Below are 14,639 nucleotides of genomic sequence, written 5' to 3'. Positions count from 1 at the left end.
TTTAAATGCTCAGAGAAAAAGTCACTAAAAGACTAAAATATGTATTCACACAAATCATCAGAAATATAATTAATATTGCACCCCAACCTGTCAGATTATATTTTTTGTAGATTATCTTATTGTATGGTAGGGAGATCTAAGATTGTACTGTGAGCAAAAGGAACAAAAAAGGTAAAATTTATGTAGTTATGAAAAAAATCTGTTCATTTTAACAGGGGAAAAATACTAAATGTTAGAGTGATGGCAGAAGGGAAGAGTTGTAATAAACAGCCTCAAAATCATTGTGGAATACTGCAAAATTGTTGTTTGGAAATGCTTGAGTATCATCTGTAGATGATCTTATAATAGGTTTAGGTTTAGTAAGTGTATTTGAAGGTGTTTCCAGTGTGAAGATTCTGGTTCAGAAACAAATTAGAAAACAGATAATCTATGGGAATTGAATACTACAAAGGAGAAAATCCTTAGAAAGGGACAAGGCAGACAGATTTCTTAGCAAAAGCCTGGAACGAGTTTCATTTTTTTGAGCAATGTATTCCCATGCCAATAACTTTCAAAGTGGGCAGGTTCAACCTATCTGAATGTTTCAAAAGCTGATTCAAACACCACTACAGGATGTGCAAAATACAATGGTGAAAGCATTATTGCAAAATGATCTTAAAAGACCTGATTCTTCCGCACTAAAAACAAATAGGAATTTTGCAATACACTTCCAAGATCAGTGGATGAAGCCCATAACCATGTTGAAACATGAACACTGCAACATATTGAATCAATTCCCGATTCTCTGTCACTATGAATGGTATTAAAGCTTAGTATAAATGGGTTCCAAGGCATTCACAAATTCAAATCCAGTTTTGTTTTGGTTTGGTTTTATTCTTGTAAATGTAACAGGAAGGTAAAAGCCTTCCAGCCCTATTCTTTATAGAAGCTACTACAGTATTTGTAGTCAAAACAGTGGCCTAAGACACTGCAGTGCTTCCAAGTTCAGGTGTCATTTCCAGAATGTTATTTTATTGCTGATTTCTTCCTGAGATTTTAGAAAATAAGCTTTCTTCTCACTCAGACAGACTTAACTCAGTGTTGCAGAAAGAAAAGCTTCCAGATTACCCTTTCTGAAGTGATTGTATTTCAAGTTTAAATAACTCTGCAGCTAACTGTATCCTGTCCCAATGACTATAGTGAAAATACCTTTCTGCTTCCCACAGTCTCATTTTAAGTCCATCTAGATACCCAAGTCCATGCTATATATTACAGCATCTCACAGGAGCACTTTTGCTCTTGCTATAGACAACATGGTTGAGACTTTCTGACATCACCATGCTGTTAACTGCCTATATTTCCACACCTGGTCACTGAAGTCTACAGAGCAATTGTTTTCAATATCAGTCATAAGACAAAAATGGACTATGTGCTCTAACTAATCGTTAACTAACAAAAAAATAACTTGCCAAAACCTAAATGTGCACCTCCATTGTATATAACGTCAGGGGCCAAGAACCTTTTCAATATCAATTTCCTGATACAGTAAATCCCAGTCTTGTACTTTGCAACGTACTTACAATTGAGTATGAATCTGGTTCAAGAAAATTCAACTTCTAAAGACCTACCAGCAACACAAGCTATATCAACAGCTGTACTCTATTGCTCTCAGCTAGATTGTCAGCACATCTATAGATTTCTACTTGGTAGTGTAAAATACCATCACTGACAATTAACAGCTGAAAGATCTTCAATGCATAAAATGTCAAATGTTTTGTCACCAGTTCAAGGTTTGAGGGTTTTCGTATAGTATGTAGGAATAACAAGGTTCTTACCATGGAAGTAAATGTCAAGTCCATAGAAAAAAAGGAAGAACTGCTCCAATGCGCCAAGCAAAGGAACCCATAATACAGGAAGTCCTAATTATTGACACTATGCTTTACTCAGTAGTCTATGTAAAAAGCGATGGTGACTACAGCTCACTCGTGGTGGAAAGATGTTCATCAACTCAGACTCAAAATAGGCAGTCCGTCTGGCGTTCTTGCAAAAAAGGGGAAGGAGGGACAGTGTTGAATGGTATGAAGAGTAAAGTAGTTTCTAAAGTCTAGAGAAGGTCCTTGTGGGGAGGTAGCAGGACACTGTAAGAAATCCTGCACTGTTGCTGCTCTGGCTCTCCCACCTTCATTGACAGACAGATTATTAGTGTCCAGAAGCTGTCAGACTAATACCTTTCACCACCAAGAAAATCAATGAAAAGCGTAAAAATAAATTACAGCATTTTGACAAAACAAACTTGTCATCACATATCTTTGCCTTTATTGTTCAGCTATTCCCCATTGCCAAGGTGCTCCAAAACATAACCTGTAAAAAAACCTACAACTCAAACTGATTTCCAGCATACAGAATGACAACCCTTTTACAGAGCACACATGCCTGGGTTTCTCCTTAAGTGGGTAAAATGATTCCCATATACTAATACACTGCATTGAATTAGTGGTAATATTTACAGAGATATAACCTGTAACAATGCCCAAACTCAGTTTCAAGACATTAATTTTAGATGTCATATGGACACAATATGAGCAGAAAACATACCACACAGCAGTGCGGGAGTTTCAGAGCACAGGTACCAGACGCACAATGCACATCTGGTAAATGCAAAAAAAAAAAAAAAAATAAAAAATTCAGAACAGAGCTCTTCTTGTTGGTAATAACAAGAAGGAAGTGACAGATATTATTTGGTTCTTTTGTACCTACTTGTAAACCTGTATTAGACATTCTACCTTTCTGACAGCTATTTCATTGATGAAAATGGAATGTCATTCTTCAGGGAAGTACAATTACATATTATTCATTTAGAAATTGAAGATTAAGGGTGCAGGCCTCATACACTCTCTGCAGTGCACATGACAGCTAATATAGAAGATAATTATTGGATATAGTCTGTTCATTTTCCTACCTTGAATGTCTTTTGCCTGACCATACCAAAAAAAAAAAAAAAAAAAAAAATGCCTATTGATCTACCTGACTGTTTTTTGTGGTATTTATGCCATAAACATAAGGTACATTTTTAGCTTACTTTTGCTAAATAAATCGTTGCTAAAGATAGGGAAAATTTATAATATAAGAACTACTACATTACAGAATGACTACATCACAGTTGCATTTGTCCAACACCAAACCCACTAATTCCAATTTGAAATGTTCCTTCAGACTATCAGTGATTTTAACCAAAGTATACATCTACATTCAGAAACATTGCCAAATTAAGAGAAGTTGAAGATTGATGACTGTAAAAATCCACATGAAAAGAAACACAAACTTTAGATATATGTCCATTTAACACCTTCATCAAAAATTTAAGAATATCTTATTAAAATGAATGCTTAAATAAGAAAGAGTGGTCTAAATTAAACAGAAAAATATCCTTTGTTTGGAGGCTGTGCTGCCTCAGTGGAAATTTCCATCCTGTTGGTGAGCAACTAGTTACTGTTTTTGTGATTTGGCTTTAGGAATGTTCTGCTCTTTGCAAGTAGCTTAGTAAAGAGTTCTGATTTTTTTTATAATCTTATAACCTGGAGGCAAAATACTTGGTCAGTTTTGCTTATAAAGCAAATCAATACAGAGAGCTGAAAGTCTGCCTTTATGTGCATGCATTTGGAGAACACAGGTGAAGGATGTGGACTGTCCCGTGCTGTAAGGACACAGGCAGTATGCATTCCTCACTAAGAAGCCCAGGAGTAAATATAAAGGAATCAAGCAAGAAAACCCGAGAAGCAAAAGAAGCTTTCAAGGCAACAAGAACTTAAAAGTCTTAGCATCTGGGAAAGCTGGAATTCAGAGATGCACCGTTTCAGCCATATATCCTGACAACATAATGAAATACCAAAGCATACGTTCTTCAGAGGCTAAGAGGATGCCTGATGCAAACAGAACTGTTAAGAGGAAATTATGATGCTTCCATATTTGTCTTATAGAATTGCTTAGTTTGCTTCTACTGGAAAGGATGAAAGTGTTTTGAAGTCAAGAAATACTTAGTTTTCTCTTACAGATTTATTAAGTTCATTTCTTTGGGGATCTCATTGCTTTTATAGCCTTTAATTTTTCTGATGCTAATACGGGGTTTTTTTTTTTAGATTTTCATGTTTTGAGCAGCTGAATCTATTTTTTCACTGTTTTTATGTAAACAAAGTGCTGAGGAAACTATAAAGAAACGTTTTTCTAACCTATGTGAAGCAGATACTTTTCCATAAGCACATCATAATTTATTTAATAATAAATTTAAATTATATTTAAATTACTTAACTGTGTGCAATATTCAAGGTATAAGATAAACATAATTTTGCTAAATGAAATCATAGAACATGTCACGTTGCTGTGGAGGCACTGATATAATTTTTCTCCCTAAATATAAAACCCATAAACTAAGAAAATATACATACATACATATGTACACATTATTCAAAAGAAGTACTGAGCTTAAAGAAATTGAGGAGGGAAGGAGGTATTTAAGTTCGCTTTAAAAAATAAACAACGAACACAAAAATTGAATTTCATCCTGCTGCAGGTTGAAAAGAAATATAGTCAGCAGCAAACAACCGGCTTTTGTTGAACACTTCCAGCTCAATCCTCAAAAGAACTTCTATATCGCTCCAAATTAGTGGTAGTTGAGAGAACGCACAAAGGGTTATTTCATTCCTTTTGTGGACGGAAAGCCTGAAAGCTGGCATGAATCAGTGAGGTGGTAGCACATATCTGCACTGCCACACAGATTATTGGTGTAAAGGGAAGGACTCCCATCCCCATGGTTACTGGTGTTAGTAAAGTCTTCTGTAGTGAAGATCAGGCACTCTAGAACCTTCTACTTCTAAACTAAATGAAAAAGCAGCAAGACCAGATCAAGTGGGGCAAAGTGACACCATTCAACTGCTGGACAGTAGATGTCATATAAGAAAAAAATTGCAAGAAACAATGGCTCTGGGTATTATCAGAACAAAATGCTAAGGAACAGACCTTGCTTTCTGATTTTGCCTCCATAGTAAGAACAGCAATGACAACTATAATGCATGTAGTATCTATATTGCTGTGTTTTCAAGGAAAATGGTGTGGTAACAGATTTTGCCACTGCATCAGTTTAGCGTGTTTTTGTTTGTTTGTTTGTTGGTTGTTTTTTTTCTTTTCTTCTTCTCCCATATAAAATAAATGTTGGGAAAGCAAAACACAACCCCACACAAAGAAATCAGTGTCTTTTTTATAGACAACTATTTTTCATAAGACCCAGCAAAGATTTCTTCTTCGTATTCACTGGAATAATTTATTTTAAAGGCCTCATCTAGCACAGCTCAAAGACAATTTGTTGGTTTGGAGGTTTTTGGGTTTTTGTTTGCTGCACAGAGCTATCTGCTGTACAGCAGGAAAAGAGGTGGCTTATTTAGTACAATTACACCACTTTGATTCTTGCCCATTTTTGACTGATTGGCAATGGCCAGTTTATTCTGTTTAAATAGTCAGCTCATTGTGTTTACATTTTCTTTAGCATGCAGATCAGTTGCACTGAGCTAGTGGCTCCATTATCTGTAACTTGGAGCTTAAGATCAGCAAAATCTCAGGCCAATGATCCACGCCAAATTGGCACCTGCCACAGTTCATGTGGAATACTCAAGCCATGTAGACTTTGTTTTCTCAGTGGTGGTGCCTACTGCCATCAATTGTTCAATGGATATACTGTTTGAAATACTTTGCTAGGCAGGACAAAACAAATTGGGACAAATTAAAGCATTATCCCTTGATTTTGACTGTATGTTTTTGTTTGCATTAAATAAAATGCTTCATCTCTTGTGTAAACAGATCTTTTCATCATAGAACCCAGTCTATAAATATGTATTACTTCACTTCCTTTTACAACATATGTTAAGACTGTAGTGCTAAACACAAAAACATTGCCACCCTCAAAAACTACGATTTGGGATAATTCAGGGAGTGCTAGATCTTTCCATTTCAGGTCAGTCATTTACTGGGAGTGGTGTTCAGCTATAATGCTCAGAGGCGGCACGGAAAGCTTTCTGCTTTTAAGAGAGCTGGTTTACCAAGGAAGCACAGAAACCATCTGCTTTGAGAGCCTCTGTGTACACCCTCACATGTAATAACTAAATTCAGTGTTTGATGGGATCAGTGCTATGTCTTCTTTTTATACTAGAAACACACAGGAAAATAAAGAGAAAAGTATAATATGGTCAGCACTTCCCTCATGCTGTATGAGGACAAAGGAGTAAGGAACAGTTCTTAGACCATATAAAAGCCATGAAGACTCCAGTGCTGAGTTACAAGTTAAAGGAGAAAGTTCTTTATTATTTCCCCAGGATGCATAATTTATTTCAAAGGACATCACAAAAAATCACTGTTAGTTTTTATTGTCATCGTGACAGTAAGACCAGGTCAATAGTCACAACAATGTTCAAAGGTGATTTAGCATGTGAATGAAAATGAATGACTGGCAGAACACTCTTTCCCTTTAACAGCAGGGCATTTTGCACTGCCTAGTTTGAGCGATCTCCAACTTCTAACAGGTTCAAATGTTTAACATTGATTGCATCAATGATTTGCTCTAGAGCCATCTAAACCCACTCAGTAGTAGATATGTCCCAATCCCCTTTCCGCTTGAGCACAGCAGGAACAGGAGGCACAGAGTTTTTAGCATTGTAGTCAAATAAACTGTTCTTTTAACAAGAAACTCACTGTAGGCTGTCTCCAATGCTCTTCACATTCAAAGTGTATGGCATTAGATCGTACAGAAAGAGATATAGATGAGGATCCAGCCACACTGCCAGCCTTGGCCTTCTTTTATACGACTTTGGCTTTGTTTTATTTCATTTTGTTGCTACAACATTTTTGTAAGAGACAGAAAGTTGAGTTAATTCTTACCTCTTGAAGGAGCCCATTGTTAGCAACTTGTTCATCACAGCCCCTTCAACCTCCCCAAAAAAGTAACCAGTCTGTAAAAGGGAAAATGCAAGAAATTACTAGAAGCATAGATAAATGCAATACAACACTGGATACAATTTGAAGTGGCATAATTCTAGGATCTGACAAGAGCAGCTTTGACAGTTACATAGATAGGTTTTCAGGACTACTGGCTACATAAAAAATGAAGAGGACTTCACAGACATGGCAAGTTATAGGGATTACATTTTTACCCCAAGCAGATGTGAGAGTTTAAATATATTGAGGTACATTATATAACATCTAATATCAGAAATAAAAGCCATCCAAACCGAAAGCTTGTAAAGAAAACACACTAATCTGATCACAAACCCTTGTGATTAAAATGTTACTCAAAAAAGATATAAACAGGTTGTGAGAGGATTTCATAAACAGTCATTAAAAAGCATTGTTTATAATTCCTGCATGACCTGTTTAAGGAGCTGGAACAGTACATTTCATCAATCCTATAAATTTTAACCCCATTCAGTCATTTCATACTTTAAACCACTCAGCCTGATGAATTACTCTTTTTGTCCTTGTTCAGTAGATGTGGACTAATAAAAATAAATCTCTGTTGAGAAAACAAACATTCATATTATGAATTTGGTACGTAATGTGGAAGTGACTCTATAATTCGCAGCCATTCAGATGACAGTGGAAAATCTTGCATGCACAGCATTTTTCTAGTTTCGGAAGACATTTTTTATTTTAGAGCCTCAACTCCCAGAAGGATTGGGTATGTTCTCTGCATTGTTTGAAGGGAGAAATCCCAAAATTTATGGGGGGGAAAGGGCACTACACTCTCAAATTGCATGGATTCCATAGGTTTTGTATGAACTAAACCCCAATTCCATTACATGGAACTTAGCTGACCTCAAGTATGCACCTGGGAGTTTGCAGGCAGAAAAGTTACAGCCCGAGCTAAAAAAAAAAAAAAAAGGCATTCCTCTACCTAAAAAGCAAGTATTGCCGTGCTTGGGGGGGTGGGGGGGTGGGGGGGGGTGGGTGGGAGGTGTGTGTGTGTTGGATTTTTTTTTTTTTTTTTACTCAGGGGGAACTTGGAACATTTCCCAAAACATGTGGGTGTGTAAAGCCTCCTCAAAACAGAAGGAACATTTGTAGCTTGCGTGACTAAAAAGACTAGCTTCAATAGTCCTTAGCTGACTGATGAAGAAAGATTATCCCAACTATTGGAGAGGCAGTCAGTGTCAAAAAGCCCAAACCATAAATGACTAGTATAAACTTAGATAGTAATACACCTCATTTATCAAGTTGTGCTTCAGTTATAAAGACATTTCAGTGACAGTTCCCTCCACAAAAGCTCCATTTGTAAATGCTAGTTCTCCCCCCAAAGCAGTAACACCCAGATTATCATTATTTTTTAATACATCAGGATTTAATTGCAATTCAGATGAAGAATTACACTGTCCCTGAAGAAGATTCTTAGCACAGTTCAGGTTGGCTTTGGAAGGTGCGTAGAAAAACAGTGCTGAAGGAACCCCAAGCAGGCAATTGATAACACGTCATTCCTTACCCCTTCTCTATCCACAATAAATATAGTGTATACATACATCAACAGTATATGTTTAATTGTATGTGTAATTATAATAATTTTACTATAGCGTTATGAAAACATAGAAGACAACTTTACTGTCCATTTTAGTCTTAGATCCATCATAACCAAAAAACTAGCCTAATTCTGGTCCAAAAGTTGTCCACACTATATTCTTCAGGGGAATATGTCATGGCTAGTACCAGGTAACCTACCAAAGGAAAAATCTCTTCCTAAACATGTTTATTAGCTATATGATAGTTGGCTACAGCCAATCAGTTACACAAGTCACAATTAAGTACCTATGAATAATAACAATAACAATGGGGGGAAAATGAGACAAAAATGTTTTAAATTTATCAAGATTATTCTATTAATAAGTGTTTTCCTTAGGTCATTACTCAACTAAATAGAAAATACAGATTTGATACATAGATACAAGGGAAAAATCCCAAAGAGCTGCTTCTAACATAATGCAGTTCATATTTAAGCAACATTACATTTTTATTCATGTTATTTTTGGGGTACCTCCTCTATTCAGAACATGCTTGACATTCTAAAAGGATGGAAGCAATACATTTAATGAAGTAAAACAGCAACAATCAATTGCAGTGCTCAGTGTTGCATGTAAGAAGACATATCACGAAGAATGACTATTGCATGACAGTACAGCATGCTTAACTGTTAATGCTCTAGGAAACACTGGAAAGATAACAGTTTCAGAAAAGGTGTTTCTTCCTTGTTTATTACATGATAGTAGACTTTTCAAAGTCTTAACCAAAATGAAGTAAGGGAGAGAGGGATCATGAAGAAACATGCAATTTTGCTCTATGCAAAGGTGAAAAATATCTGTGTCTTTTTAATTTTGGAAGTGCCAGACTTCAGGTTGCAATAATCCAAGTTTTTAATTTAAAAGCAAAAAGCTCAGTTTGGCTTCTTTTTTGCCATTTGCTTCAAGATTTTATCTCCTCTCCAGTCACTCCTCCAAGTCACCAAGACCTCTTTCCAGTAGCTACTCCTCAGTAACCAACCTAGTCATAACATATAATTCACCCAAGGGCTAAGTAAGAGTAGATATTCCTATCCACATAAAAGAAATTCAACTTCAGACAATTCTGGCATAAATTGGGCATCATCCTGGCAGTTTTCTGGCAAAGTTAATGAGATTGGTGATGGTTCCTTCACAAGGTTTCCAGGATTGAGCAATTATACATTCATTTTTCAATAATTTTACATGGAAACAAAGGAAATTAATGTTTTGAATGGTCTTCTCATTAATCATGATTCTTGTCTCTGGTGCGATGCTGACTGCCTAGTTTTAATCCTTCATGACTGTATTCACTTCAGAAAACAAACTCCTCAACTAACAGCTCAGTAAAATTTCATTATCTCAAGTTTGAATGTAAAAGCTCTGTGTCCCCAGTGTCCTCCCTCCCTCCTCATCCTTTCATCATGGCAAAAATGCAACAGAGAATTTTTTTTTTTTTTGTTGGGATAAAAACATCTTATGGAAGACAATTCTGTAACAAAAAAAGCCTTTTAAGAGAACATTTATAAGCTTGAGAGCAGACCCTGCCCCAATGGGAGGTAGAAACGAAGCTCCTGTGAGAAACAATTTAAATTCTTTGTTTAATTTAATGTTACTAATTCCTTAACATTTTAAGATAGTGGCCTATTTAGAAACCAGGTAATTTTATATCAATGTATTACATGAGAAGATTGAATAAAAATCTTTCACTTACTTGTCTATAGTCTTCAGACACTAAAATAAATCCATTGTTATCTATTAGGTAACAGTTTATTGCCTGAAAAATAATAAAAAACAATTTTAATTTTTTCATTTTAGGATACAGCAATAAGTGAATTACTTTAATTCCAAGTGACTTCTAAATGGGTGAATTCTTCAGGTTGCTATAATGGTACATAACTTCTAAGTGAATATAGTCTCAACTTATAGGATGTTATCTGATTTAATTTTTATGCATTTCCTTCATGCAAAACAAAACAAAGAGGTGTACAGAAAGGGAGGATATAAGATAATTATAAACATACGTAAAAAGGACAAGGTCAGTTCTTTTATAATCCATTATTAAAAGTTTTCCTTTTAACTAAGTTTGCAAAGGCATAGAACTTTGTTGCTCCTGATGGCTTCTCCTGTGTTTGGAAAAAACCATCAGCCCAATATCATTACCCTAATGATGTATTAATGAAAACACAGTGTCAGCCTGGAGGACCAACAGGGGACCAGGTAATATTTTTTAATTTGTTCATTGGGGGATGGGACCAGAAACTTCTGTAAGAGGCCCCACAGGTCTCCTAAAGCTTTTCAAATTGTGTTTTTAATTGGGAACTGGATTTAGAGGTAGGACTGTTAGCTTTTCATAGGTCAGCTGTATGAACTGTATAAAACAAGGTAAACCCAAATCAGTGCTTCCCTCCGTATATGTATGCGCTATTTTAACCTCAAGTGAATTACTTGCTACAGGCAAAGTTTTAATTACGGTGCTTCAGAGTTTAAACATAAGGTTCAACTCAAACCTTGATACAACTCAGTTTCTCTTCAGTATTGCCAAATACCTACCACAGCGTTAGATCTTTAATGTGGTTCTATTGTTGGTCTAAATCAGTATTTTGTCATTGTTTCTTGAATTTTCTGTGAAGTTTGTGTAAAAAAGAAAAAAAAAAAAAAAAAAAAAAAAAAAAAGAGGATGTCTTCCAATACAGGAATCATGGCTTTGCTTTTAATTCAAAACCTTTCCTGCTGCAAATGAACTACACAGACGTGACAAAATATACTTTACACTCTGTAGATCCAGCAAAATCTGCTGTTTCAGAGAGGAAAGCAGTTCCAGGCAGTAGTAGTTGTGCAAGACGCTGTGAAAATGCAGTCTGATTGTTCAAGAGATGCTTAGGCATGTCTGATTCTCATTCTGGCCACTTAGTACTGTTCTGTGGGGCTGAAGGAGAGATTTGCAGTAATGCTGCCTTGAAGTTTAGTTTTTAAAAAAGCAAAAGAAACCCAACTCAGGCAAAAGTATGGAATGGATGTCACTCCCAAACACATTCATTCTAATAGGGGAACCTAAGCTACAGATACCACCAGTGACAGAAAATTTGTCAAAAATTCGAAATAACTCATTTCCAACCTTTGATGTGCTAGAAAGCCACAAATTGGCAAATGTAATGTGAAAAGCTGATGATGCTGGCAAAGAATCGAGTGGAACTAATGTATTCAGAAGAGGCAGCTACTTAACCTCAATGGTGTGTGAAGGGTGGAATTTCAGAAGCAGACTGTAACACCAGAACACTGCTCTCCCCAAAGTCAATCATAAACCTCCCACTAACTTCATTAGAAGAGGAGCTAAATCAACAAAGAGCTCATTTGAGGATACACATTTGCAGTCCTCATGCATGAAGATTAATGTAAAGATATTGCTTTAGAAAAAATATTCCTCCACAACATAAAAAAAATAAGTAAAAGTAGTTATGCTGGATGAGTGTAGACTTAATTTCGTATGTTATGGATTACACACAGTTGGGAAAATAGCCTTGATTCATGAATTAGCGGCCATGTCTCAAATCTCTAAGCCATAGTTATTTACTAGCATTGATCAGAATTGTAAAAGATACTAAATTTTCTGCATTATTATAGGAAACAGGCAAAACGCAGTAAGTGGCATCGATCTTTTTGGAGGACTGTGAAGATATGAGGGTTTCTTATCTTATAAAAGGTTTCTAAAGGGTTAGATCCATTTTAGAAACACTAATAATGGAAAAAATATTCATTCAGGACCATACATACACCTGCTTGCCAGCAAGATAAATAACTTTCAATATTCAGCATTACATTAAAGAAATAGTTTGCAGCTTAAATTTAGCACAGGCAAAGCAGACAGGGTGCATCTACTTGTCCGATACATTAGCACATCTCAAGCAGAAGGTTTCAGATACAAGATTAACAGATGGGATACTAGCATTTCAATAGACTGAAATTTCAGAGCTGTATGAAAGAGGTTTAATTCACAATGTTTCTCAGATATTGGAAGTGAACTATACCCAGGTTTGCCCAAAGGTTCAAGTTCCGTGAACTTCAGATTTCAAGGGGAACATTCCATAGGTGGAGAGTCCCTGAGCTTGTAAAATAGAGTAGGCATGAAGTCCAGAATAAACACAGCAAGAATGTTGACTGAGGTCTGAGAACACATTTGAATTACAGTAACTTTGATCAAGTTCAAGTCCTCTCTGTGTTTTTCACGGCTCCAATATACAATAACAGTAACGGAATGTAATATGGGTTAAGAAACCAAAGTGAAAAAGAAAGAAAACAACATTAAAATACAATGTGAGACATCAGGAAAACAAGAAGAAATGAGCAAATTCACAGCTAAAAAAAAAAAAAAAAAAAAAAGGAATAAACCCTCCTAATTAATTGGATCTTTGTATTTTAGACTCAAAGGTACCACACAAACTCATCAGCTAATTCTCTGTTAAGACTACTGTGCCACTCTATTTGCATTAATACCTTAGTATTTCCTTTTAAATGCTTTAATTTATACCATAACTGTTCAGCAGGTATTTTCTTGCCATTGATAAAAGACAGCTGTGAAAGTTAACAGACTCAGCAGAGGAGATATGATATTTGATTGAGTTCTATCAACAGTACATTTGGTCACTAAAAAAAAAAAAGTTTGGACTCTCTAAATCAAGGTTCACACTATTACTGAATTTCTTCATATGCATACATGGCTTCTGCTGGGTCAAGTGAAAGTACCCGAAAACACTTTAAACTTCTTGTGCTATTTTTGCTTATGGATGTAATAGTGAAAGAAGTTCTGCACAAATATTTAGCAAAATACGTGACTATTCTTATTAACTACCAATGTAATAGAAAAGAAAAGAGCAGATTATTTCTGGCTGTAACCTCTTGGAATCTTTATCAGTGTACATGCTTCTTAGCAAGGACAGAACAAAAACATTCTTGCATTAACAATAATATGTTTGTTTTGATGAAGTAGTTGGGTACTTTGCAGTAGAAGCATGTTTTACACAAGAAATTATGTAATATTGCTATTCTATCGCAAAGGCTATCGCAAATGAAGGAAGTAATCTCTGCCCAGTTTTTAATCCCAGAAGTGTGGTGGTTTAGGCTAAACAAGGAAGAGATTTTACACAGCACTCTAACTTTACTCCGACTGCCTGCAGTTATATTTCTCAAGCTGGTGAGCTATGACTGGAAACCCATTGATAAAAATATTTAAAGCTGCTGGAAACAAGTCAAGGTAAAGCTTGCACTGTAAGCCTATAGCAAGGTACAGTAAAGCAAGGCCACAAAACAGGTAATTAACAGTTCTACAGACCTTTTTCAATATATGTCTGATCACTCTTAGGAGAACGAGGCAATAAACATGAGCTCACCTTAAAATTGGTTAACTATGCAAATGACAGCCTGGAATTTGGGCTAAGGACGGACTTTAACCCACATCTGTGTGGAATCTGCTTTGTTTTTCATTACTTCATATTTGGAAAAGTTTACTTAATGATTAAAATGATACAAGCTTTAAATGGAAGAGTCTGTAAGCTGTTACAGCTAGAAATGCAGAAGATATGTTGACTCATATGGTCCATTTCATTGCCAAAGATGGCATGATCATCAAGCCTTTGTGTTTTGGCTTACTGCAAATTTTATTTTCTATTATTTATTGCTACCTCTATCATCCAACTGTTAGATCTCAGGGTCCCAGTAGATGAATTATAGTTTGTTTTAAGTTTTGCTGATTTGGTGTGCTGAAGAAGTTAAATGTTCCACTCAGAACTGCTGATGTTTTAAGTTCTGCCTTTCTCCCTGGAACGGTTTTTGTGATCTGAATCTCATATTAATCAGACACATGTTTTAAAAAATGCTAAAACTGCACCTATCTCCTGGACTCACTTTTCAATAAAACGCATCCCAATGTCACAGTATATGAGGTTGTGAAGTAGCATCCTAGAAGTGAGATTGCTAGGATTGATGATGTACCTCTTAAACTTTTTATAAATTGATTTCCACAAAATTAACAAACCCCCTAAAATAGTCTTTTTTGCTTTAAATAACTAAATATACAATACAATAATGACACATGTTAGAAAG

General features: G+C 35.7%; 1 protein-coding gene across 5 annotated transcripts in view; it reads right to left on the bottom strand.

Moving 5' to 3' along the window:
* The window catches only part of CACNA2D3 (calcium voltage-gated channel auxiliary subunit alpha2delta 3), a 469,002-nt gene that overhangs the window by 30,755 nt on the left and 423,608 nt on the right, over window positions 1–14,639 (bottom strand). For all 5 annotated transcript variants that reach the window (XR_003559900.2, XR_003559897.2, XR_003559899.2 and 2 more), the window contains 2 exons: window positions 10,255–10,317; window positions 6,901–6,971 (listed from right to left, as the gene is read on the bottom strand). Coding sequence is in view for 2 of the 5 variants with exons in the window: in XM_027805095.2 (XP_027660896.1) it covers window positions 6,901–6,971; window positions 10,255–10,317 (134 nt within the window). In the remaining 3 variants the exon portion in view is untranslated. The remainder of the gene's footprint in view (window positions 1–6,900; window positions 6,972–10,254; window positions 10,318–14,639) is intronic.

The sequence above is a fragment of the Falco cherrug genome, chromosome 4 (assembly GCF_023634085.1).
Source record: "Falco cherrug isolate bFalChe1 chromosome 4, bFalChe1.pri, whole genome shotgun sequence".
NCBI lineage: Eukaryota > Metazoa > Chordata > Aves > Falconiformes > Falconidae > Falco > Falco cherrug.
This window is presented reverse-complemented; position numbering and strand designations above follow the sequence as displayed.